The sequence below is a fragment of the Drosophila melanogaster genome, chromosome Y, assembly GCF_000001215.4.
Source record: "Drosophila melanogaster chromosome Y".
Taxonomy (NCBI): Eukaryota; Metazoa; Arthropoda; class Insecta; order Diptera; family Drosophilidae; genus Drosophila; species Drosophila melanogaster.
In genome coordinates, this window is record NC_024512.1 from 3,227,108 (window position 1) to 3,255,043 (window position 27,936).

The 27,936-nt window shown below is 42.8% G+C and overlaps 1 protein-coding gene and 7 pseudogenes across 1 annotated transcript, besides 1 other annotated feature; 3 read left to right on the forward strand and 5 right to left on the reverse strand.

Annotated features, from left to right (window-relative positions):
- The first annotated feature begins 1,566 nt into the window (after positions 1 to 1,566).
- CR46184 lies at positions 1,567 to 2,285 on the forward strand (annotated as a pseudogene).
- A 31-nt stretch (positions 2,286 to 2,316) lies between these two features.
- Positions 2,317 to 3,074, reverse strand: CR46185 (annotated as a pseudogene).
- Positions 3,075 to 4,202: 1,128 nt separating this feature from the next.
- CR46186 lies at positions 4,203 to 4,616 on the forward strand (annotated as a pseudogene).
- Positions 4,617 to 8,904: 4,288 nt separating this feature from the next.
- Positions 8,905 to 9,934, reverse strand: CR46188 (annotated as a pseudogene).
- Positions 9,935 to 14,515: 4,581 nt separating this feature from the next.
- CR46189 lies at positions 14,516 to 14,969 on the forward strand (annotated as a pseudogene).
- On the reverse strand, positions 14,958 to 15,539 carry CR46190 (annotated as a pseudogene).
- A 1,093-nt stretch (positions 15,540 to 16,632) lies between these two features.
- Positions 16,633 to 17,733: a mobile genetic element.
- A 5,514-nt stretch (positions 17,734 to 23,247) lies between these two features.
- On the reverse strand, positions 23,248 to 24,145 carry CR46279 (annotated as a pseudogene).
- Positions 24,146 to 25,848: 1,703 nt separating this feature from the next.
- Positions 25,849 to 26,250, reverse strand: CG46192 (uncharacterized protein; the record flags this gene model as incomplete). The annotated part of the gene is made up of 1 exon (NM_001316662.1): positions 25,849 to 26,250. One exon carries the CDS (start codon positions 26,248 to 26,250, stop codon positions 25,849 to 25,851), a length of 402 nt encoding a protein of 133 aa, NP_001303591.1.
- Positions 26,251 to 27,936: the final 1,686 nt, after the last annotated feature.

Below are 27,936 nucleotides of genomic sequence, written 5' to 3' on the forward strand. Positions count from 1 at the left end.
TTCTAATCTCTAATCTCTAATATTATTATATAGCAGATTTTACACAAACAATTTATATCACAAACAATGTAACACGTCTAGAACCAATAAATCACTTACAAACGAGAGAAATGATAGAATCCCATGTAAAACACTATAACTTTCTCCAAATTATATGCATTACAACGTTCGTCATAATGATAATTAGTTTGACTCTGTATGTAGCATATACGTTTAAAATTATACCTAAGAAAATTATTGTCAAATATCGTAAGCAAAAAGAACACACGCACCTTGAAAATAATGTCAATGAGAATATTCAACAAGGAAATAATATTACCTTATACCCAAATTTAACGACCTGAGGACAGGCCAAATTCAAAGGTTGGGGGAGTGACATATCCACAAGTCCCTAAGACTTAAGCATATGCCTACATACTAATACACTTACAATACACGTCAATCAAATCAGAATAATTATCAGAGTTCATTTTGAGACCTAATTGTAAAAGGTCGGTGTTCCTCTCAAATAAAAAGTTTTGTAATCATTTAGTGAAATAAAAATTATATTTTTTTCACTTATAAATATTGCAAGAATTTAATTATATAGTAGTAGTAATAGTAAATTTGTAAATGTAAAACAAAAGCCAGTTTCCAGTTCCTTCACATTTAAGGAATTCGACTTGGCAAACTTTCTGACAGCTTACAACGTTGTGATTTAGATGCGTTTTTCCGCACTTGGCAACCGATGCAAATTGCGAAATGGAGCCCTTTGGCCCGCGAACAGGAAAACGTGTGTGTGTCTGTCAGTTTTTTTTTATAAAGGCGCTCTTGGCAAAAAACAAAAATTTTGTTTACATTTGATTTTCTTATCGCCGCCAAGCAATCCATGTGGTGAGAGGAGCTTAACGCTGACGACAAAAATCGGACAAGTGGACCCGATAACACGGACGCACAAATATAATTTTATTAATGCCTGTACTTGTATTTGCAAAATGCTGAAATTAATACGAGAATACATTTTTGTTTTTGAAATTTCCAGACAAAGAACTTGCACAAACGGCTGAACTTTTAACTTTCTAAATACCTTATGTAAGAATACTAATTTTGTAAATGATCAAATGGTCAGTTCAAATATTATTTATTTTCAATATTCCCAACATTCAAATTTCAAAGCGGACATCGATACATATTTTTAAAAACAACCGACAAAATCCATATCAATTGGAAACATATATGTATCGATATGAGCAGCAGAACTCCGATGGCGATAGCAACTCGCACAGATGATTTTTGGATACAGCACTTGGAACGCCGTTTACCCCAACAATAAAAATAGAGAGATATTAAATATCGCATAAAACACACAGATTGGGAAATGAAAGGAATATAGTGATCAAACTCACCGTGTAAGGTGACTCTTCAACCAGCCAGTTAACTTTGCACATTAAGCAGCCCGAGAATTTGCAATCGAAACGAGAAACTTCATCTCAGTCGGATTAGCCCATAACGTGCATATGTTGTACTGTTGAATCCAAATCCAAAATGGATCGCAAAGTAGCTTTTTTGAAGGACCAAGCGGTACGTGAAGAGCTCTCTCCAACGGTTGTCAAACCATCAGAGACTTTGGTGGCCAACAATGGGTGCCAGCCAGCTGCAAGTGCAACCAAAGGCAAGAAGCACAAGAAAAGTCCTTGCTCTCCGGGAGACACCAATGCTGGCCAAGTGATATCGTCGGTGGATGAAGTCACCAATGCTGGCCAAGTGCCAATAATAATACCAAGAACAAGAAACAGAAGAAGTGTCATTTTGCAAAGGATAACAATGGCTATCAAGCTGCTGGTTCTCAAGACAACCAAGGTTCATTTGGCAATAAACAGGGAAGTCACAACTCTAGGCTATAACCTCCAATTCTTTAATGACGAGTAATGGTCTTCAGGGCATGCAACCAGCTGGAGATGCTCCCGCAATCTCCCAGTGGATCCAGTCGAGGAACCATGCCGCACATGCCTCTGTTAGCAATAAATCGGAAGAGACAGCTGGTGGATCTCAATCGCGGGTGCAATCGAATGTTGCATCCATATCCTCGCCACACAAGCAGAACGCGCAGAGCGGAGTCACCTGCGCCGGAATCGCAAGTGGATACTAAGCAGGGACGTTAATGAAGATGCCGTGGTGCTGGTAAGCAGCGTCGATGAGGAGACCACCGCCGCCGACGATGGCCAAACAGAGAGAAGACTCTCACCCGACGAGAAACCCTTTTCACATATTCGCCAACCGGTACGGGTGGCCTGGTATATACTCTTCTTTACAATTCTCCTCCTCGCTATCCTCATCCATCACTAGTTGGCCATTTAATGTGGGAAACTTAATGACCGCCAAAATTTTGCGCTGCTGATTGCTTTCATTCATTAGCTTCTGGATGAGATTAGCGATATCCTCACGCTTCTTAGTTACTGTGAGCAGGTCAAACCAATTGCTCAGCTCCCCAATGGGCAGTGTATAGTCGATGAAGGGTTTTGTAAAGAATTGCTCCACATACTGCAGCAGATAGAGGCCGCAATCTGAGATTCTGCTGCCGCGGCACCTCTACTCTATGAGCGGGCATATTATCCTTGTTGAAGATATGCGCCAGCGCATTCGGATACTTTGCCTTGTACAGGTGAGACAATCCCGCAATATGGCAATCGCTCGATGTCGTAAGGTGACCGCCAACGAATCGAAAATAAGACTCAATGCTGTTTGATTGGAATATCATCGCAGAGTGTCGTCTGTACATTATTATTCTATACCGACGGGATTCTAAGCTTTGGAAAACATATGATGGCCAGAATCTAATGGGACTGCTCGTTGAATGGTATTATGATGAAGTCCTTGTCGAATATATTCACGTTTCGTGTCCACTCCTCAACCCTTTCGTGACGCTTCTGGGCTGCCGTCAGCTTCATATTTGTGGGATTCGTTCGTGTGGTCAATCTCTTGTGGAAAAATGTGCTAAAGATGTGCGTCTTTACCCAGCTGATGTTATTCTTTAGCCAGCGCAGATGAAAATCAATGAATATATCATTCAGATACGATCCTTTACTGAGACATAGTGACATCGGCCAACAAGACGATAAAGAGGCTACCTACTAGAGGATGAGCATGATAGGCAGGATGAGCTGGATGTCAGGAGTTGAAGAATGGCCAAAAATCAAAAAAAATTCAAAATTTAGAAAGTCACCAAATGAATAGAAAATATTTTAGAAACAAAATTTGTAAATAAAATGCTACAATAAAATTTGTCACGCATAAGAAAAGCTTTATAGATTGCCAAAACTGTACATATGTATGTACATAAGTACATATTAAATGGCCCCGCGCCGTGTTCATCAGCCATTTGGGAAATTGCAGGGTATTACCAATCAGCATTATACTCGACTCTAAGCATACACAAACACACGCAAACATACACACGCGAGCGCAAACACATGGATCTCTTTGCATTGGTGTTGGGGTTCCGCGATAAAAAAAATCGAGCCATAAAGTCGCGCCGGCGATTCTATAGACGCTCAGTTGCTTTGGAGCGATTCTTTGATGCAGACGAACGTCGGAGTTTGCGGATTGTAATAATAGAGCCAAGCGGAGAGTGCGAAAAAGATAGAGAGCGAGGGGGAAGGCACCAGCGAATATCGAGCATAAAGCAAAGCCCGCAACACGTGAAACAGACAGCCGCCAATTGATTTCAATTTCGATTCTTAAAGTGAAGCAACCAACAACGTGCGATTAACGAGATGTCCACCACCACGACCGCGTCCAGTAAGTTTATCCATTGCCAAGGTTTCCCCGAAACCATAAATTATAAACTTCATAAAGCCCACAAGTCCAAATAAACAATTGTTGTGCCTAGAACGTAAATATTACCAAAGCTACCTTAAAGCTTATCCGATCTTTTATCAATAAAAGACAAGCTTAATGTGGTGGAAAGCAAGACAGTTGTTTATGTTTTCCCGCCAGCCTTGGATTTATTAAAACAGTTATTCGGGTTACTTAAAAAAAAACAACGGAATATTTTCCTGGTTCTGATAATCAAGAATAAAGTACTATCATTTTTTAATGCTGTTTATTGAGCTGTCTGCTGTAAACAAGAAGGCCGGCTTTCCATTGTTTAAATCAAGATAATAGTGGATTTCGTAAACAAATTCCATTCCTTAAATCAGTATCATCATATATCATATAGCATCGTTGAGGGCTATAAACTCGGCAAGGTTATCATCGAGGGCAAAACCAAGCAGGTGTACGATCTGCCAGAGCAGCCAGGACTTTGCCTGCTCCTCAGCAAGGATCGCATCACCGCCGGTGATGGTGTCAAAGCACACGATCTGGCCGGCAAGGCGGAGATCTCCAATACCACCAACGGTCAGGTCGTCCGGCTGCTCAACGAGGCAGGTGAGTTACTAAACTATATAAGTCAAATGAACTATAATGCACGTCAGTCAATTTCTAATTTTTTTAATTTTCATTCGCACCGCCTATGTGAAGCAGTGCGGCGCCAAGTCCTTCATCGCCCGCAAGTGCTAGATGATACCCATTGAGTGGGTGACCCGTCGCCTGGCCACCGGTTCCTCAATCGCAATGTCGGCGTGGGCTACAGGTTGGTATGGGTGGGTAAACAGCCAATGGCAAGCTGAGGGTTATCACCCCATTCGATTTGTTGCGATCTGTGTGTTATCTGTCTCCCCTTGCGGTAAAAAAATTCAAATGCTATCGATGCACTGCAGCAGCGTCAACAATCGCTGATAAGATTGATCGTTTATGAACTCAAAGCCTTCGAAATCTATAATTGAAATCAAGATTTTCGCCAGGGCGATGGTTCTGATGCTATGCGTAAATTCGTTTCATATGATTGCCAACATGTTCGTCTCTTTGAGTTACTGTAAGATATATATTATACTAGAAGTAATACAAATCTCACTTGATATTTAATTTATTCATCTATTAACTGCTCAAATTGCTGCCTTATTACGACAATTACATTTGCATTGCGCAGGTTCTCTTCTTTGCTCTTCTTTCAAATTTTCCTCCTCGCTATCCTCATCCATCACCAGTTGGCCATTTAATGTGGGAATCTTAATTTTTTTTTTTTTTTATTTTACTTTGCTTTTATTTATTGAATCTTCTTGTATAAGAACTAACAATAAGTTTAAAAATCTTAACTATAACAAGTATTTTTTGAAGAGTTGTATTATTTTTCCAACTGTTCTATGATTAGACGGGTTGGTATTATTCGCTGGGTTGGTAGGTCCTTTCGCCGGAGACGGGAACGGCTGCTGAGCTGGATTAGACCTCGCGCTAGGTGGTTGGGGTGCGTGTGAAGCTTGCTATGGTATTTTTCCTTAAGTTCCGTGATTGCGTTGGTAACTGATGGGATATTTAAGTCTCTTTGGATGTTTTCACTCCGAACGTACCACGGTGCCCCAGTGATGGTTCTCAGAATCTTTGATTGTGCTCGCTGAATGATGTCAATATTGCCGTTGCTGGCATTGCCCCATAACTGTGAGCCATAGGTCCAGATTGGTTTCAATATAGAATTGTAGAGCAAGACCTTGTGATCTAGGCTGAGCGGAGAACCAGAGTTGATGAGCCAGTGTAAGTTGTTGGCTTTGAGTTTAAGTTGGGTTTTTTTGGCTTCAATGTGCCTGCGCCATGTGAGTCTTCTGTCAAGGTGTACTCCTAGGTACGCTACCTCATCTGCTTTCGGGAGTGGTATGCTGTTCAACAAGAGCGGAGGACAGTCTTGTCTGTTTAGCGTAAACGTCACGTGCTTGCATTTTTGCTCGTTTACTTTTATTCGCCAGTCAGAGAGCCACTTCTCAATGTCGATGAGGTACAGTGCCAACTGTGCTGTAGCTTGGATAGGGGACCTTGAACGGCTAAGGATAGCTGTATCGTCGGCAAATGTGGATACCGTTAAGCGACTATTTGTAGGGATGTCGGCTGTATAGATGAGGTATAAGGTTGGCCCAAGAACGCTGCCTTGGGGGACACCAGCCTCAGTATGAACTCCTGTTCATACAGTGGAAGTGGCAGTGTTGCACCGCACTGCAAACTTTCTGTCATAGAGGTAAGACTTTAGAAGTTTGTGTGTGCTTTCGGGTAGGGATGTTTTAATTTTAAACATTAGGCCGTCGAGCCAGACTTTGTCGAATGCTTGGGATACGTCTAAAAATACTGCTGTACAGTATTCGCGATATTCAAATGCAGTTCTTATTTCCGTTGTAATACGATTCACCTGTTCAATGGTTCATGGCTTTCGCGAAATCCAAATTGGTGGGCTGGGATTATATTGTGGTATATCAGATGTTGATTAAGTCGGATCAGCAGGCATTTTTCGAATAGTTTCGAAATGCATGAGAGTAGACTTATTGGTCTGTAAGATGAAGCGACTGTGTGGTTCTTACCAGGCTTTGGAATCATTATGATCTTCATCATCTTCCATCGTTGTGGAAAGTAACCAAGTTTGGTGATGGCATTAAAGAGCTTGGTTATGTAGCGTACTGCAGAATGTGGCAGCTGGATGATCATTTCCGGTGTTATAAGGTCGCAGCCGGTGGATTTTTTCGGGCTGAGATTGTCTTTGATTATTTTAGTTATTTCTTTAGGACGAAACACAATTGGGGTGAGTTGCTGATGGCGGTTTACGGGATAGGACGGTAGCGCGAATGTGCTAGTAGCCTGGTTTGGCGTGAACACATTTTGTAGGTGAGCGGCAAATGTGTTGGCTCTGTCTTCATCACTACGGGCCCAGCCACCTGAGGAATTCCTTATCGGCAAAACGGTTTCAGTCGGTGGGCGAAGAGTTGAGTGGGCTCGCCACAGTGACTTTTGTTTTGTGCCTGTTGGTGTGAGTTGCTCTATGTATCGTCGCTGATCGTCGTCCTCTTCTTGTTTCAGAGCGTTGGCCAGTTTCCGTGTGGCTACTTTTAGCTTTTGTTTTGCAGTTGGGGATCTGGAAGATTGCCATTCTCTGCGTAAGCGACGTTTTACGTGGACGAGTTGCTCGATTTGTACGTTGGTCTTCTTTGAATTAATTGCATTATTTGTTATTTTGGGTGTTGCAGTAAGAGCTGCTGCAGTAAGGATGGATTGCAATGCCCACGTGCAGCTCTCTATATCAGATTCAGTATTGAGTTTTGGGCTTAGCTCAATATGTGAACTTATATATTTTTTATACCTGAGCCAGTTTGTTTTGCTAGAGGTCAATCTGATTGGTGGTTTCACGTTTTCTGCGTACCGGCGGAGGTGAATTAGTACAGGCGAGTGATCAGATGACAGATCCGGCAGACATTCAGCTTTAACCAAACTGCGGGAATTATTTTTCGTAACTGCGAAGTCGATCAGGTCTGGCAGCTTATTAAGGTCTGATGGCCAGTATGTAGGACTCCCGGGGGAAACATGGTCAAGTTTATTAGTGGCTTTTATTATAGTCTTATAAAGCTGTTTTCCTTTTGGGTTCACAAGTCGCGATCCCCAGTGAGTATGTTTAGCGTTGTAGTCGCCTGCTGCAATGAAGTGTGGCCCTAGTGCTTGGAAGAAATCCAGGAATTGAGCTTCTAATACTGTGAAACGGGGGGGGCAGTATACGGCCGCTAGTGTAAGGAGAGTGTTGTCATCCAGCTGAATGTTGATAGATGTGGCCTGAAGATGATTTTCCGCAAATTCTTTGTAAAAGTGGTGCTTCATACGGTTCCTTATGAGTATGGCGGTGCCACCGTGTGCTTTTCCGTCGGGATGATTTGTACCGTAGAAATGGTAGTCTCTTATTTGAAAATTGTATTTGCTTGTGAGATGAGTTTCCGAAAGAAGCATTACATCGATATGCTTCTCATGTAGGAATTGAGCTAGCTCAAGTTTGCGCTGTGAAACGCCATTGGCGTTCCACGTAGCTATGCGTAAGGTAGCCATTATTTATTTGATTGTTGGGCTACAAACATTTGTATCAAAAGGTTTTGATTACGCATCATGTCTTGAATGGTGGTCTTCATAAATGTCATAAATTCCATCATGCTCTGTTGTAAGGCTTGCATCATAGCTTCAGTTTTTGTTTCCTGCTGCGCAGCTGGTTGATAGTTTTGTTGTGTGTCTAATTTTGTGTGCACTTCATGTGGAGTTCGGGAGTTTTGGGTTGGAGGCGTCATACCTGATTTTAAAACGTTAGCAAATGTTGTCTTGTTAGTGTTGGATGTAGGCCAGGGAGCGAAACTTGCTGCTTTCGAGAAAATTACTTCAGGATTTGTCTCTGATGGTATCAGGGTAGCTGTTCCTTGGTGTGCCCGCGCCGTGTTCATTCTTTTGTGAAGACGGATTTTCAGCTCTTTGTAGATTGGACAGCCTCTGTAGTTTGCTGTGTGATTGCCCCCACAGTTATTGCATTTTTTTCCGCATACATTTTCTTTGTTAATTTGACACTGTTTGGAGTCGTGGAGATCTCCACAGACTACGCACACCGGGCGAAGTGTACAATATGACCTCGTGTGGCCATACTCTTGGCAGTTTGTACATTGTACAGGAGCGTTGCGTTTGTGCGGCTCTTCTACCGTGATCCTACGGTGCAAAAGGAGCTGGAGTTTGTAAATTGGGTGAACCTCGTTTTTTCTAGGAGGCTTGTTTTCTGGTTCAAGCTCAATCTTGAAGAGTGGTTGGGGCTGCCTGTTTCTGTTTTTGATATTGAACACGTTTTTGGCGTAAAATCCCTTTTCCTTTAGCGCCTCAGTTATCTCTTCGGGCGTAACATCAGACTCAATGCCCTTCAGAACTACTAGCAGGCCCTTGCTGCTTTTAAGCTGGTAGGTGTAGAAGCCTATTTTTTGTGCGGTAAAATAGTTTGTGACTTTTCTGTAGTCGTCCTCCGTTTTCGTCTGAAGTTTGATTTCGTTGATAGTACGAAATCTTAATGACCGGCAAAATTTTGAGCTTCGGATTGTTTTCATTCATCAGTTTCTGGATGAGATTAGCTATATCCTCACGCTTCTTGGTTACTGTGAGCAGGTCAAACCAATTGCTCAGATCCTTAATGGGCAGTGTATAGTCGATGATGGGTTTTGTAAAGAATTGCTCCACATACTGCAGCAGATATAGGCCACAATCTGTGAGATTCTGCTGCTGCGGCACCTCTACTCTATGAGCGGGCATATTATCCTTGTTGAAGATATGCGCCAGGGCATTCGGATACTTTGCCTTGTACTCACAGGTGAGATAATCCCGCAATATGGCAATCGCTCGATGTCGTGAGCTGACCGCCAACGAATCGAAAATAAGAATCAATGGCTGTTTGATTGGAATATCATCGCTGACTGTCGTCTGTACATTATTATTGTTTACCACCGGGCTTCTAAGGTTTGGATAACATATCCAAACAGTATCCAATGGGACTGCTCGTTGAATGGTATTATGATGAAGTCCTCCTTGTCGAATATATTCACGTTTCGTGTCCCCTACTCAACCCTTTCGTGACGCTTCTGGGCCGCCGTCTGCTTCGTATTTTTGGGATTCGTTCGTGTGATCTATCTCTTGTGGAAAAACGTACTAAAGATGTGCGTCCTATCGCGCGGATCCTCTGGTATGATGTTAATCTTTAGCCAGCGCAGATAAAAATCAATAATTATATCATTATGGTGATGCTCAGGCCACCGGTACCAGTTGGCGGATATGTGAAAAGGGTTTGATTCTCGTCGGGTGAGAGTCTTCTCTCTATTTGACCATCGTCGGATCGACCGGATCCACTGGGAGATTGCGGGAGCATCTCCAGCTGGTTGCATGCCCTGAAGACCATTACTCGTCATTGAAGAATTGGAGGATATAGCCGTAGAGTTGTGACTTCCCAGTTTATTGCCAGATGGTTGTCTTGAACCAGCACAAGGACTTATTTGTGCTTCTTGCCTTTGGTTGCACTTGAAGCTGGCTGGCAACCATTGTTGGCCAATTGTTGGTTTGACAACCGTTGGAGTGAGCTCTTCACGTACCGCTTGGTCCTTCAAAACAGCTTCTTTGCGATCCATTTTGGAGCCGGATTCAACAGTACAACATATGCACGTTATGGGCTAATCCGACTGAGATGAAGTTTCTCGTTTCGATTGCAAATTCTCGGGCTGCTTGATGTGCAAAGTTAACTGGATGGTTGAAGAGTCACCTTACACGGTGACTTTGATCACTATATTCCTTTCATTTTCCTATCTGTGTGATTTATACGATATTTAATATCTCTCTATTTTTATTGTTGGGGTAAACGGCGTTCCAAGTGCTGTATCCAAAAATCATCTATGCGAGTTGCTATCGCCATCGGAGTTCTGCTGCTCATATCGATACATATATGTTTCCAATTGATATGGATTTTGTGGGGTGTTTTTAAGAATAGGTATCGATAGTCCGCTTTGAAATTTGAATGTTGGGAATATTGAAAATAAATAATATTTGAACTGACCATTTGATCATTTACAAAATTAGTATTCTTACATAAGGTATTTAGAAAGTTAAAAGTTCAGCCGTTTGTGCAAGTTCTTTGTCTGGAAATTTCAAAAACAAAAATGTATTCTCGTATTAATTTCAGCATTTTGCAAATACAAGTACAGACACTAATCAAATTATAGTTGTGCGTCCGTCATCGGGTCCACCTGTCCGATTTTTAGTCGTCAGCATTGAGCTCCTCTTTAAACAAAAACATTGAAAAGCCCTATTTGCTACTCCGGTCGTGCAGTAAATTCTCACTATCAAATTAGGTAACTATTTACAAAAGGATTTCCTATTATTTTTTTAAGCGAGTGCGCCAATAAGATCGGGCGGTGGGTCACACTGGACAAAGCAGGCTGGCCACACTAATATAGGCAAATGCCACACAGACGGCGGGCACACTAAGCCCAGCCAGTAGCTATATAAGGCGGGCGTCTGTCAGCTATTAGTCACTCCGTATCCGACACCGATCGGAGGAAGCATGCCTGCCGGTCGGGAAGGCGGTCACGGTAGTGGTAGCTTCGGGGAAGGCGCGTTACGCACTTCCTGGTCCAGGACGACATCGTCGACTTCCATGACATCTATTAAAAAATTCATGAAATCATGTCTCTGGCCCAGATACAGCAGCAACAACTTGTCTGGTATGTCGAAGTCAATTTTCTTGTTTCGAAACACGAAGTTAACGATCACAAAGGCATCACGCGACACGATCTTTATGTCTTTTAATTTAAGAATGCGAGTTTCGACCGGCTTCCCAACTATCAGCTTTTTTTTTATTTCACGAAACTGGAACGGGATTAAGATCCCCAAATACATTACCATTTTCAAAGCTCGACTTATACAATTTTTAACAGAAGCTAATAAATTAGTTTATACCGTATTTGGTATCCCAACATTTGAAACCAAATACTGATAATGCTATAATACATAATGCTAATACAACTACAGAGCAAACAGAAGTCCTGCCCTAGCTCTCGTATAAGTAGAACACTTTTTGTTTTTTGGTTCGACTATATAATCTATAATCTATCTATCTTATATACCGAATATAATAAAAAAAATTGGGATGGCCAACCCTTATTTTTTAATAACTTTTTGGTGTCGCAAGGTCCAAAGTGAGTAGAAAAGAAATGACACTCTATTATTATTATTATTATTATTATTATGTATTATTATTTTCAAATATTCAATACTTCTCGTCGGCTTATTTTGGTAAAAAGTGTCGATATATAAATTTCTAACGATTTGTCAAAAAACTTTTTGCCACGCCCATTTTAACGCTCTAAAGTCGGCAAACTAATCACACCCACGCTTTGGACAAATTTTTAAATTTTTTTTCATGTTATTTCTTAATATCTATCGATATCAGAGAAAAGTGATAAAATTTCGCGTTCGTTTTCACATTAGCTGAGTAACGGAAAACTCGAACAAACAAACAACAAATTATAAGGATGATGATACCGACTAAAGGCAATCTATTCGTGCTCCTCCTCCTCCAACAGATCGCTTCGCAATTCACTGTGTTTGTTCCAGATTCTTATGGCATTCTTTTCGATCTGACTGAATCGCTTTAAGTCTTCAGCATTCTCCACGCTTTTGCCGCCTTTGATATCAACTCTTCTGGGTTTACGTCTCAATGCTTTTTCCGGTTTTTTTACAGTGATGGAGTATGTTTTTCCGCATGTGAATGTTGGCCCCAGAATACGCAGGGGAAGAGAAGGCTTCTACAAGGATAAAAAAGTTAAGCCCATATTAGGTATAATTCAAAATTATTCAAGTTTCCTGAAATCCGAGTTAATATGGCACCAAGCTGATATTTTGGGCTTGACAAACATTAATTTAAAATACTATATTAATTTGAAATCTTCATCACCAGGAGTTCCTCTTTAGAATAACTCGATATTTCATTCGGCCAAACCGCGTGCACTATGATTTATTTAAGTGCCCGCGTTTGCTGCCAGTGTTGTTGCAGCATGTGAATGTCGTCATTACAAGGTGTGGGCAAGGTGGTTGGCTGTCAATGGACTGCCCCCGGCATTAGTTTAAAGCCAGATAACGTTAGTTTGTAAAAATAGATCGTAATCCGTTTTATTTCACTTATCCTCTGAATTAGGTTTTTATTGAAACTGAACTGAAGAAGAATTATATTTGTAATATTTTTGTGCGTAGCTTAAAAGATAATATTATAATATTAGTATAAAAATGTACCGTGGAGAGGTGCGCATCCTGGGAAACATCATTTTGTTAGGTGGCGTCGTAAATTCTACATAGGTGGCATAAATTATATGAAACTCTTTGCGGCTAACAAACTCGGTTGAGCATAGATATACTTTAAATGGTCGGAAACTACCTGTTACATACTTTTCAAAGAGTGTAGTATATACTTTCACTCTACGAGTATCGTGTATAACTACGTGTTTTAACCTTCTAACTTGCGTTAGAAAATAGAATATACAAACGATTCTATTATTTTTATTACTATTATATTTAAAATATTTATAATTGACAACACAATTTGACAAGATCGCTAAATAATTTATAATAGGACAACCTCGGCATTAATTCCAGATTTTCTTTCTACGGTAACTGGCGGTAACTGTCGTTTGCACATTTACGGGAAATTAGCAAAGATAATATGCCCGCTCATAGAGTAGAGGTGCCGCAGCAGCATCTGGATGAGATTAGCGATATCCAATTCAGGCGACAATCAAAAAGCAAAAACACTATATGAACAATGTGGAACGTTCATAAGAAACACATTATTTTGTATTGTATTTGAACACATTTGATCAATTCTTTGCTAATTTCCCGTAAATATGCATCGACAGTTACAGCCAGTTACCGTAGAAAGAAAATCTCGAATTAATGCCGAGGATGTCCTATTTGTGAAACTGGGGTGTAGACACCGATGGAAGAAATTATGAAAAGAACTTTTAATCACTTTTGAATGCCCTAATTACTTCTCCTTGGTTTTCTCTGAAATCCTCACCAAATATTAACATTTACACTTAAACGTATTTTTTTTTTCGTGGGAATCAATGGCTGCATTCCTGGAGCAGCGATGTAGGACTTTTGAGACCGTGGATTGCGCCATGGCAACCTATGCGCCAGGCGTTCAGGTGGGCAGAAAACGTTCGTCGCTAGTTGCTACCACCCAAAATTCTCTTGGTTGCATGCTTTGCCATAGTGCAGAGCATGCCATATATTATTGCCCCCAATTAAGAGATCTCAACTGCACTGGGTCACCTCTCGGCTTGCAAATCAACTGCAACTTAAGAGGTCGAGGTCGTCCGGCTCCGTCACTGTAATCGGGGATTCCAATTTCGCGACTGATGGATTCTCGGTAGGAATTGCGATTCGGTCTGTCACTTCGGATTTCTCAACGGCGCATTTTCTCAGTGGTGGTCCGCCTTCGTCGTTTGACGAGCCAGATATATCGGGCCTAAACTATAATCGGCTTGACTCTTGGCAACGCATCTCCTTTCTTCAGCAAATATTTTGGTCGCGATGGAAGGAAGAGTACTTGACGTTGCTCCAGCAGCGCTCCAAGTGGCGCACCCCAAAGCCTGGTGTAGCCGTGGACAACGTCGTTCTTGTTAAGGACGAGAATCTACCCCCAATGAGATAGCATTTGGCGAGAGTCATGCAGTTGATTCCTGGCAGAGACGGCGTCGCTCGAGTTGCAGAATTGAGGACCCCGTCTGGAGTAATAAGGCGGGCAGTGAACACGTCTGTCTGCTTCCCATTGAGGACTCTGTTGGAATCCAAGCTTCCAACGCGGGGAGGATGTTGGGTCATGCAGCCGCCAAAACTGTGCAGTAGACTAATCTCATACTTTTTAATATTGTAAGCCGAAGTAGTCAGTGGTAGCAGTTGCGATGCCCACAGTGCAAACCGCAAAAGTGCAAAACCTAAACTTGTGCATTCGATATAGCTCTTTGTCGGCCCTAGCTGCTGTAAACAATTCGCGAAATAAACAGTATCGTAAAATAAACAAACTTTCCTCGGCTATTTATTATTCGCAAAAGCTTTTAAAAAACTTAATAGCTAAACACAGCCATTGATTCTTATTTTCGATTCGTTGGCGGTCACCTCATGACATCGAGCGATTGCCATATTGCGGGATTATCTCACCTGTGAGTACAAGGCAAAGTATCCGAATGCGCTGGCGCATATCTTCAACAAGGATAATATGCCCACTCTAATCTATGAGGTGCCGCAGCAGCAGAATCTCACAGATTGCGGCCTCTATCTGCTGCAGTTTGTGGAGCAATTCTTTACAAAACCCTTCATCGACTATACACTGCCCATTGGGGAGCTGAGCAATTGGTTTGACCAGCTCACAGTAACTAAGAAGCGTGAGGATATCGCTAATCTCATCCAGAAGCTAATGAATGAAAGCAATCAGCAGCGCAAAATTTTGGCGGTCATTAAGTTTCCCACATTAAATGGCCAACTAGTGATGGATGAGGATAGCGAGGAGGAGAATTTTAAAGAAGAGCATATGCCAGGCCACCGGTACCGGTTGGCGAAAATGTGAAAAGGGTTTGATTCTCGTCGGGTGAGTCTTCTCTCTGTTTGGCCATCGTCGGCGGCGGTGGTCTCCTCATAGCCGCTGCTCACCAGCACCACGGCATCTTCATTAACGTCCCTGCTTAGTGTCCACTTGCGATTCCGGCGCAGGTGACTCCGCTCTGCGCGTTCTGCTTGTGTGGCGAGGATATGGATACAACATTCGATTGCACCCGCGATTGAGATCAACCAGCTGTCTCTTCCGATTTATTGCTAACAGAGGCATGTGCGGCATGGTTCCTCGACTGGATCCACTGGGAGATTGCGGGAGCATCTCCAGCTGGTTGCATGTCCTGAAGACCATTACTCGTCATTGAAGAATTGGAGGTTATAGCCGTAGAGGTGTGACTTCCCTGTTTATTGCCAGATGAACCTTGGTTGTCTTGATAACCAGCAGCTTGATAGCCATTGTTATCCTTTCCAGAATGGCACTTCTTCTGTTTCTTGGCCTTGCTATTAGTATTGGCGTCTGCATCCGCCGACGATATCACTTGGCCAGCATTGGAGCAAGGAGCCGCTGTTGCAGCATGCTTTTAGTACCACTTGTCTGCAAATTTAACTCAGACAGCTTATTTCGTAGGTCATCAACGCGCAGCCCAAGAATTTCTATCCGATCCATTCTCAATAATATAAAATTTATCAGTACAAAATTCTTAATACGAAATAAAATCAACTTTATATTCTTTGCGTCAAGCTGCAAAACTACTTAGCATACCCTCTCTTTAAAATTTTCAATACTACTTAACCAACTCTGTTAAATCTATGTTAACAGCAAACGATACACAACTTGTAGTGTCGTTTTCGCCTCTTTGTTGTCCTCGCCTCTTTCGTTCCTACTGCCTCGCCTCTTTCTCTGTTGCTTCGCCTCTCTCGTCTCTGTTGCCGCTCAATCGCCTTCGTATATGTGGCTGCGTATTTCGTTGCGCCGTTATTCTTCTTCTGCTTCTTCTGCCACTGAAGCGACTGTCGTTTTCTGATTGCTTCACCGTTCTTCTTCTTCTGCTATACCGTAACCGTTCTTATGCCGTTCTTCTTCAATTGTCTGCTTGCAATTTCTACGGCGTGGCCTTCAACTGTTGGTTACCGCCGTTGTGCTTTTGAATAAACACAGCGTCTCCAACACGTTTTGGCTGCTTCCGTTTTTCTTCGAGCAATAGATACGGAATCTCCAACACCTTTCGGACTCCGCCTTCCGAAGTCTTCCAATGAACACTGCGTCACAAACACCTTTTGCTCGCCGTCGTCGATTGACTTCTAATTGCTTCAGCTTCACCATGACTTCCTTCTTCCTTTTTTTTTCTTGCGTCGTTGTCGTTTTTCCTTTAACTGATGCGGCGTCACGTTCCGTCTCGCTCGCACTCATAAGTATATAGCGCGATTGAAAAACTTGCGACTGCTCTTGTTCACCATTCTACTCGAAGTCCCTCCTTGCTCTGTCTTTCATCGTTCATTTTAGTTCCCTGATCTGGTTCATTTCCCAAATGTATGTATGTTTTTTTTTTTTTGTGTGTAGCGAAGATTTTGGGTGTTTGTTTGGTTTGTTTTGCTTTCCTTTATATATTAATGTAGTAAATATTGTATTATATTTTGTGATACCAAAGACCCTAGAATAACAAGATGCGTAACGCCATACGATTTTTTGGCACACGATTTTTTCGCCGTGGCTCTAGAGGTGGCTCCAGGCTCTCTCGAATTTTTGTTAGAGAGCGAAGAGCGCTACAGCGAACAGCTCTTTTCTACGCATACAGTGATAGCAGACAACTTTATGTGTGCACACGTATGCTCATGCATTGTAAATTTGACAAAATATGCCCTTCACCTTAGAAGTTCTTAGACTTTAAATCTGTATTATTTTTGATCAATTGGCACCATGCGAAAAATTCTTGTTTTGCATTGCCTTAACGTTATTATTATTTGAAAATAGATTAGAAATAGTCAAATCTATGTACATATTATCACAAAAATAAATTTCAAAAATGACTTTATGTAAGAATATTTGTCATTAGAGTATTCCGCAAGATGAATACGTGTGAAAAATTAATAAGGCAATGATTGTTGAGTGCTTGTGTCCGCACTTCGTCCCTCAAGATATGAACAAAGCAAAGACACTAGAATAATTCTAGTGTCTTTAATATGACTTTTGCAATAAACAGTTATCACATTCAATTATTTAGTATATTTATTAAGTCATTTGACTTCATATGATGTAACATTAACATTAAAAGTGTTTCAAAAAAAATATTTCGCTTTTAAAAAATTGTCAGATGAGAGACAAATTAGAATTAAACATAAATATAAATGTGTAAACGGTAGCTAATTCGAGCGGCGATTTTAACAAACAAATTTAAAAAGCTTTAAAATTATAATAGTCAGGGCGCGAATTTTTAAAAATTATTTTATTTTATCATATTGCTACGAAATTGGCAAAAACTACCCCAATATGTACAATGTAAATTCGTTTCTTCGATCAGAATTGATTTCGGCCCGAAAATCGTCTTCTAGCACAACACGCACACATATACGCGTTCTCGTCTCTTGTTTTTACTCACACAAGCAAGCAAATTCTATTTTAAGATTTCTTATGCTCTCAGCGGGAGCGAGCGGAAAGAGAGCAATTTTGGCCGTCACTAAAAAATTGGCTGCATAGTGCCAAACCAATGTATGGCCGTTACGCATCTTGTTATTCTAGTGTCTTTGGTGATACTATGTATATGTGTCCATATTTGAATGTCTATTATATGTGTGTATTAGTGTAGTAGTAGTAGTGCTGCTGCGCTTTAATGTGTAACGAATTGAAGTGATGAAATACTAGAGTCCCTGTACTTGCGGGTGCACGCTTTAGAAGTCCGGCTCTAGCTCATGGCGTTGGGTGCGGTGGTCTTGCTTGTACAGATATCTTTTCGCTACATCCAATAATGAATAAGATCAAGAAATTGAGCGTGCTTACAACAACAACAACAAAATGAAGGAGCTAGTACACGAAATCGGAGGAAGCAAATTAATATCTTCGGAAGAGGACAGTTCTAGCACAGGAGAAGAGGTTGGAGAATTTTGTCGCCGGCGAAACACAGGTGGAATCGTGTTCGCGTACTGCCCTACCCTACCTAAAACCACTTTCCTTAAGAGCATGGCTCTAGTGGTCCCTTTCTGCACCCTACGTCCGGAGAAACATCAGCCGAGTCAGTTTTTATGTTTTTAGAAATTCATATTTTTCTGTATTTAATGTTGCTTAAAAATTAATAACAATGTTTATAGCTAAAAATAAGTACATGATAAGGAAGCAAGTAATTATGCAAATACAATCTAAAGTAAGCTGAGAGAACAAGGTTTTCCTCGATTGCGAAATCAGAAAATAAAGGCGTATGCCGTAAGAATGTTATAATTATAGAGTTGAATTTACTAGCTACTAAAGAACAAAGCATTTATCTAAATCTTTTATATTTTTTAGTGTGAGTTTTCTTTCTAATCTTGTTCCATGAGATATTTTTTTTTTTTGTTATACAGAATTATTAAAGAGAAAATCTTTTTTTCTGTTTGAGAGTGGGCCGCGAGTAAATTCGACTAGATTTTTCTTTTCCCTTTTTTTATTTTTTTTTTTCTATTTCAATTGGCTGCTTTCGCTACACCATTAGGATCAAGTATTTATTAGCAGTGTGTATGAGGATAGATAATACTTTTTTCGATAATCGAATTATCCCAAACATATCGGGTGCAGCTTATAAGAGGTGCACACCGTCCGGTATATCATAGCTACACCTTACTGCATCTAGTATGACTTTACATTGGTGTGACCAAGCTGACTGCAAGCCCACTACCGATTATTCATCGAGACTTTATCGCTTACTGCTTCAGTCGCCTCTACAGCTTCCATACACCTTTGTAGTTTTTTTGTGCTTTCGACTTTAACTGTTATACATGATTTAAATAGGTATTTAATAGAGTGTATTTTTTTATAGGTTAGTGAACATGTGACAACAGTAGGCGTTAAGTTGGTTGGTTGGTTCTTTATTTTTTCTATACATATATGTATAATTTTTTTTTTTTTTTGAATTAATTGATATAATAATAATTGTCGCGGATCGAATATTGTTATCGATAGGCTCTAGTTAGTATTTTTGAGAAGTCCGAATGTGGAAGGATTTGTAAGCCGCTATGTGTCTGGGCACATTGTTTTTGGCCATTGTAAATTGCCGAGAAAATTTAGCTTTTCATTGTCGTGTAAGAGTTGGAGGACACACTGCGGTGTAAGTTAAGTTAGTTGCAATTGTGAAACATTGAATTCTTCCAGAATAAAACGTGTTCTACTACCACGGATTAGTCTGCCCTTTCTTTCGGGAACCAATGTGTGGGGTAGCCGTTTAAGGCAACTCCCTGGACGCACGACGACAACCTTTTATTCGCAGTCCTAGGGCGACTGCAGGGGCAACTTGCGCTGGAATGACGGTTTAGACGGCCAGCTAGAGAGTTGCCGGAACTGGAGTGACGGTTTAGACGGCCAGTGAGGAGGATTTGTGTGAGCGCAGCCAGCGCTACGTACCGGCAGAGGAGTCGCAGCCAGCGACAGTGGCGTCGCAGTCAGCGACATAGAGGGACGCAGCCAGCGTCGAACGCCGGTACGAACGGGTCGCAGCCAGCGACAAGGAGACGCAAGAAGCGTCATTTGTGGAGACCGCAGACAGCGGTCAGAAGGCGCAAGGAGCGCCAAGCATCCGTGGCCGCAGTCAGCGGTACGAGGCGTCAGAGACGCCATTTCGGACGCGCAGAGGCGCCGCCATTTTGGAGCTGGGAAAGATGCAGCATTCCCCCAGGAAGAGTGCCCGGCTGAACGGAGGAGAAGCCACCCCTATAACAACAGTGAGTCAGCAGCCAGCCAGTAGTGGAGCAGGAACTTGGACGCGGGTGAACATCACGGCGGCGTCGATTCCTTGCCCGGCCACTACGGTGACTACAGTAGCTTTCCAACCTAGAAGTACTGCTGTCACAGCTGCGAGTTCAGTACCGGAGGTGAACCAGCCCCTCGTGTTGGAACTCATGGAGAGGATCGCAGCGTTGGAGAGGGAGCTGGAGAAGACTAGATCCCTGGAAAGTGTAAGCACCGCCAATTGCGCGCCAATCGCAGTTGGCCCAAGCGCAGTTGGCGCCAACAGTGGAGCGTCGGGGCGGCCGCCATTTTGGAGCGGCCAGCCAATACCCACATCTAACGGAGAGGCCTTACATAACGGGGTCGGGTCGGTGCCATACAACGGTGACGGTGCGAGCGGTGCGGCCTGCACGCTGCCGCAATCTTCGAGTGGACCTCCATTGCTAACGACTATCAACTATTTTGTGGAGCCACTGTGTGCAACAGGCACTGCGCAGCCATGGACTCGTGCTACCGGGCGTGAGCATCCACAATGCGGCAACAGCATCGCCACTTGTCGGATCTTACGCCGCGACGACGCCGAGTGGAATCCAGGGAGCATATGGGCCAAGGAAGCTTCCGGACATGCCTATGTTTGGAGGGCAGCCCGAGGAGTGGCCGATCTTCAGCTGTGCGTTCGTGGAGACGACCCGAGCGTACAACTGCACGGACCTGGAGAACAACCAGAGGTTGTTGAAGGCGCTGAAGGATGAAGCGCGCGAGGCAGTGAAGGCGCTATTGATTCATCCAGGGAATGTCAGCGCCGTGATGGAGCAGCTGCGCTTTAGGTTCGGCCGACCGGAGCAGCTTATACGCAGCCAGCTCAACAACGTGTGAGAGGTGCAGCCAATTTCGGAGCACAATTTGGCGAAGATCATTCCCTTCGCAACCCGAGTGAGTAACCTCGCGGCCTTCTTGCAGTCAGCGAAGGCGAAGCAGCACCTGGGAAACCCAACCCTCATGGAGGAGCTTGTGGCCAAGCTGCCAACGAGCAAGCGAGTGGACTGGGCCAGGCATGCTGCAACGATTGCGCCCTTTCCCACTGTAGTCCCATTCAGCGCGTGGCTACAGGAGTACGCAAACGTGGTGTGCGTCGACTTCTACATGCAAGCGTCGACCATAATGAATGCGATCAACAGGATGATCGGCATGGAGGTTGTCCCATCTGTGGAGGACAGCATGGAATATTGAACTGCAGAGAATTTATTGGAGCTTCGCCACATGAATGGTGCAGCAATTTGAAGAGGCATCGGCTCTGCTTCAATTGCCTGCGAAGCGGGCACACGGCTAGATCCTGCTATACGCAAGGTGAGTGCCAGATTAATGGATGCCGAAGGGAGCATCACCGTCTGCTACATGGTGCGGACGAGGAGCGAAGGCCGCTGCAGCGAGGTGGCTTCAGACGCCACGAAGGGAACCAGCAGCCAGCAGTTTCCAGACGCAGCCCGGCCAGGAGGCCTTCGCTACGAGATGGTCACAGGGACCAGGAGAGGAACCGGCAGCCAGCCGTTCCCAGCAACAGCCCGGAGAGAGGAGCTCCGCGTGAAGCGGGAGCGCCCATGCAGAGGAATTTGAGCTGCGTTGACGCCGAAGGAGGCCGTCTACTGTTCCGTATACTGCCGGTTACGCTGTACGGAGCGGGGCGAAAGGTAGATACGTTTGCGCTCCTAGATGAGGGATCCTCCGTCACGATGATCGATGACGAGCTACGAAGGGATCTTGGAGTGCAAGGAGAGCGTCGGCAGCTAAATATCCAATGGTTTGGAGGTAAGGCAACCAGAGAGCCTACCAACGTGGTGAGTCTGAAGATAAGTGGAGTTGGAAAGCCCACTCGCCATGTATTGAAAAACGTTTATGCCGTTTCGAGTTTGAGTTTGCCGATGCAGACATTGAGCCGACGAGATGCCCAGGGCGTGCACAGGGATGCGCGTCTGCCGATGAAGCCTTACAGCAACGTGGTGCCGAAGCTGCTCATCGGCCTGGATCACGGACATCTGGGGTTGCCACTTAGACCGTATGCGGCCGCAACCGAGCTGGGCTGGGTTGTGTTTGGGCCTGTAAGTGGGCAACCGACAACGCCCACCGAGGTCCAAGTAGGCTACTTGCCGTGTCAGTGGATGACGCGATGGAAAAGATGGTGGTGGACTATTTCGACATGGAGAAGTTTGGAGTGAAGACCGCGCCGCCGGTCGCAGCCAGCGACGATGTTCGGGCCCAAAGGATACTCGAAGACACCACGGTGAAAGTGGGGCGTCGCTACCAGACGGGATTACTCTGGAAGGACGACCACGTTGTAATGCCACCGAGCTATGAGATGGCGTACAGGAGGCTGGTCAACGTCGAGAAGAAGATGAAGCGCAACAAGCCGTTGGCGCAGGAATACGATCGGATTATAAAGGATTACGTGTCTAAAGGATACGCGAGGAGGCTGCAGCCGGAGGAAGTCGCGGTAAGGAGCGATCGCCTATGGTATTTGCCACATTTGGGTGTCGAAAACCCAAACAAGCCCGGCAAGCTTGTGTTTGATGCTGCAGCCAAAGTTGGAGGAACCTCGCTAAACTCGGAGCTGGACAAAGGGCCTCAGCACTATAAGCCTTTGCCAGCTGTGCTCTTTCATTTCAGAGAGGGAGCCGTCGGAGTCTGCGGTGACATCAAGGAGATGTTCCACCAAGTGCTGATCCGACCCGACGAGAGCGAGGCTATCAGCGTATCTACACGAGTGAAGGAGATACACAAGGATGCTGGATTCGAATTATGCCAGTTTTTATCCAGCTCACCCACCGTGGAGACGGCTTTAGGACCTGGTCGAGTCAAGAGCGTCGGATGGGGTGAGGCTGAAGAGAAGATCCTCGGAATGCGTTGGCAAGTAGTAACAGATGACTTCAGATTCAACGTGGAGTATCACCGAGTGCCAAGCAGATCGAGTCCCTACGAAGAGGGAATATTTGAGCCTGGTGATGTCAACGTTTGATCCCCTGGATTCCTGTGCTGCCTCATGGTTACAGCGAAGCTGCTGCTGCGAGAGATTTGGAGGCAGAAGATCCAGTGGGACGAACCACTACCGGAGGAGTTAAGCAAAGCCTTTCCGATTTGGCGCAAAGAGATGGACGCCGTGAGACAGTTCCGATGTCCGCGCCATTATTTTGGGCGTGGAGCAATCCGGGCCGTAGAGTTGCACGTCTTCGTGGATGCTAGTCAGGCAGCATTCGCTGTGTCGAAACGAGAAACTTCACCTCAGTCGGATTAGCCGATAACGTACATATGTTGGTACGTTGCTGCTCACCAGCACCACGGCATCTTCATTAACGTCCCTGCTTAGTATCCACTTGCGATTCCGGCGCAGGTGACTCCGCTCTGCGCGTTCTGCTGGTGTGGGTATAGCTGCGTTACTAGTTGCTTTCATCGCTGGCGAGGATATGGATGCAACATTCGATTGCACCCGCGATTGAAATCCACCAGCTGTCTCTTCCGATTTATTGCTAACAGAGGCATGTGCGGCATGGTTCCTCGACTGGATCCACTGGGAGATTGCGGGAGCATCTCCAGCTGGTTGCATGCCCTGAAGACCATTACTCGTCATTGAAGAATTGGAGGTTATAGCCGTAGAGTTGTGACTTCCCTGTTTATTGCCAAATGAACCTTGGTTGTCTTGAGAACCAGCAGCTTGATAGCCATTGTTATCCTTTGCTAAATGACACTTCTTCTGTTTCTTGTTCTTGGTATTAGTATTGGCGTCTGGATCTGCCGACGATATCACTTGGCCAGCATTGGTGTCTTCATCCACCGACGATATCACTTGGCCAGCATTGGTGTCTCCCGGAGAGCAATGACTTTTCTTGTGCTTCTTGCCTTTGGTTGCACTTGCAGCTGGCTGGCACCCATTGTTGGCCACCAAAGTCTCTGATGGTTTGACAACCGTTGGAGAGAGCTCTTCACATACCGCTTGGTCATTCAAAACATCTTCTTTGCGTTCCATTTTGGAGCCGGATTCAACAGTACAACCAACATGTACGTTATGGGCTAATCCGACTGAGATGAAGTTTCTCGTTTCGATTGCAAATTCTCGGGCTGCTTGATGTGAAAAGTTAACTGGATGGTTGAAGAGTCACCTTACACGGTGACTTTGATCACTATATTCCTTTCATTTTCTTATCTGTGTGATTTATACGATATTTAATATCTCTCTATTTTTATTGTTGGGGTAAACGGCGTTCCAAGTGCTGTATCCAAAAATCATCTGTGCGAGTTGCTATCGCCATCGGAGTTCTGCTGCTCATATCGATACATATATGTTTCCAATTGATATGGATTTTGTGGGGTGTTTTTAAAAATATGTATCGATAGTCCGCTTTGAAATTTGCATGTTGCGAATATTAAATTAAATAATATTTGAACTGACCACATATAGGCATTTAAGCGAGTCTAAGCTAAGCTAAGTTCTTTGCTTTTCATTTACAAAATTAGTATTCTTACATGTGGTATTTACGAAGTTAAAAGTTCAGCCGTTTGTTGCAAGTTCTTTGTATGGGATTTTCAAAAACAAAAATGTATTCTCGTATTAATTTCAACAGACATTAATCAAATTATAGTTGTGCGTCAGTCATCGGGTCCACCTGTCTGATTTTTAGTCGTCAGCATTGAGCTCCTCTTTAAACAAAAACATTGAGAAGCCCTATTTGCTACTCCGGTCGTGCAGTAAATTCTCACTATCAAATTAGGTAACTATTTACAAAAGGATTTCCTATTATTTTTTTAAGCGAGTGCGCCAATAAGATCGGTCGGTGGGTCACACTGGACAAAGCAGGCGGGCCACACTAATATAGGCAAATGCCACGCAGACGGCGGGCACACTAAGCCCAGCCAGGAGCTATATAAGGCGGGCGTCTGTAAGGTATTAGTCACTCCGTATCCGACACCGATCGGAGGAAGTATGCCTGCCGGCCGGGAAGGCGGTCACGGTAGTGGTAGCTTCGGGGAAGGCGCATTACGCACTTCCTGGTCAGTTGACGGTGTCCAGGACGACATCGTCGACTTCCATGACATCTATTAAAAAATTCGTGAAATCATGTCTCTGGCCCAGATACAGCAGCAACAACTAGTCTGGTATGTCAAAGTCAATTTACTTGTTTCGAAACACGGAGTTAACGATCACAAAGGCATTACGCGCCACGATCTTTATGTCTTTTAATTTAAGGATGCGAGTTTCGACCGGCTTCCAAACTATCAGCTTTTTTTTATTTCACGAAACTGGAACGGGTTTTATTTACAATTTATACAATTTTTAACAGAAGCTAATAAATTAGTTTATACCGTATTTGGTATCCAAACGTTTGAAACCAAATACTGATAATGCTATAATACATAATTCTAATACAACTACAGAGCAAACAGAAGTCCTGCCCTAGCTCTCGTATAAGTAGAACACTTTTTGTTTTTTGGTTCGACTATATATATATCCGCACTATTTATTACAAAATAACTATCTTATATACCGAATATAATAAAAAAAATTGGGATGGCCAACCCTTATTTTTTAATAACTTTTTGGTGTCGCAAGGTCCAAAGTGAGTAGAAAAGAAATGGCACATTATTATTATTATCTATTATTATTTTCAAATATTCAATACTTCTCGTCGGCTTATTTTGGTAAAAAGTGTCGATATATAAATTTCTAACAATTTGTCAAGAAACTTTTTGCCACTCCCATTTTAACGCTCTAAAGTCGGCAAACTAATCACACCCACGCTTTGGACAAATTTTTAAATTTTTTCCATGTTATTTCTTAATATCTATCGATATCAGAGAAAAGTGATAAAATTTCGCGTTCGTTTTCACATTAGCTGAGTAACGGGTCGGAAAACTCGAACAAACAACAACAAATTATAAGGATGATGATACCGACTAAAGGCAATCTATTCGTGCTCCTCCTCCTCCAACAGATCGCTTCGCAATTCACTGTGTTTGTTCCAGATTCTTATGGCATTCTTTTCGATCTGACTGAATCGCGTCTTCAGCATTCTCCACGCTTTTGCCGCCTTTGATATCAACCCTTGTGGGTTTACGTCACAATGCTTTATCCGGTAGGACCTCACGAAATTAAAGTAGCAATTACTCGTGATTGGTCCAAGTTTGGTGCACTTCACCTTGTCACAAGCTTTCTCGGCTTTTTGCTTGGCACATACTTTGGGCTTAGCACAAGCTCGGCGCAGGGATCTTGTCATCGGACTGAAATATAGAATATTTTCGACAATTCTGAAAAGAAAAGGAAAGGGGAGCTTAATATGATATTTATTTGATGTGCACGATGTCAGCATACAGTGATGGAGTATGTTTTTCCGCATGTGAATGTTGGCCTAGAGAATAAGTTTGGAATCCGAGTCTAAAACCAGAAGTAAAGCCCAAGACCTGCTATGCAACCAGGATGGAACTGCAATAAAGCCCATCATTAATATCAGGTGCAAACATCCCGACAACAGACGTTTAGTCACAATCTGTGGGAGCCTAAGTGGTGCTTTTTAGCTAAGACCAATGAGTATTCAGAAATGGTTATTAACTTGTCTCGGAAATCTACAGTGGTTTTTGAAAGTTAGTACACGGCAGCAAATGGGCAGTGGTAAATAATTAATAGAAGGCCTCCACAAGAATAAAAAAGCTAAGCCCATATTAGGTATAATTCAAGATTACTCAAGTTTACTGAAATCCGAGTTAATATGGCACCCAGCTGATATTTTGGGCTTGACAAACATTAATTTCTACTTCTACTCACAATGAATTTAACAGAACTGAATTTCAAAAAAAGCTTCTTAACCAGAGAATCATAAACGTAAGGTGATGGAAAAGTTTAAACTGATTGGCAGGACAAGGCACCCCAATGGAAAATAATTATGCGGTTGGTCTAAAATAATTGAAATTTTGGTCCACACAATTGCACTTTTTAACGTTAGTTTGTAAAAATAGATCGTAATCCGTTTTATTTCACTTACCCTCTGAATTTAGTTTTTATAAAAACTGAACTGAAGAAGAATTTTATTTGTAATATTTTTATGCGTAGCTTAAGAGATAATATTATGGATATTGTTACAAACTTTTCAAAGAGTTATACTACACTCTACAACATACTTTCACTCTACGAGTATCGTGTATAACTACTTGTTTTAACCTTCTAACTTGCGTCGCCTGACAAAGGCTGTACAAACGATTCTTTTATTTTTATTACTATTATATTTAAAATATTTATAATTGACACAATTTGTCAAGATCGCTAAATAATTTATATTAAACAATTAAACAAATAAATATTATTAAATAAGACCCACACGCAAATAATAATACAAATAAACATAAAAAACACAAACTTTGACTTACCTCCGCGCTGTCCGAACTCATTTTACTCAATGACAACATGAAGAATTCAGAGTACTTTGAATTACCATTGAAAATTCATTCGCTTCATTCATTCTTTGAACACATTCATTTAGTTTATTTCGATCGGACGCCTGTAAGTCCGAATACATACGAAGTGAACGCAAAGAGAACGCGACCAACTGAATGGCATGTATTCTGAATACGCAGTAAAACGAATCGATACTGGAGAATGGTGTTATGCATCCCTCTAGTACGTGTGGCCGTCGTTTTTCAATTTGTTGCTGCCGGGGAAGGCACATTAGGCGCTACCAGCTCCTGCACACCGTTATCCAGGGGGAATTCCCTCACCTCTGTGACAAAATTTCAGCAACATGTCATCAGGCCAAGGTACTGGAGCAGATCTTCGTCCGGTATGACATAAACCAGTTCTTTATTAAGCAAAACGAAGTTCAATATCCCAAATTCGGCGTGAACCACGTTCTTTATGTCGTTCAAAGTGTAGTATATACGAACATAATAATAACAATAATAATAATAATTATGATAATAATATTAATAATAATTATAATATGAATAAGTAAACTTAGGACCACCCTAGATCCGTAGGTCCATCCTAATCCTAAATATGCGAATTC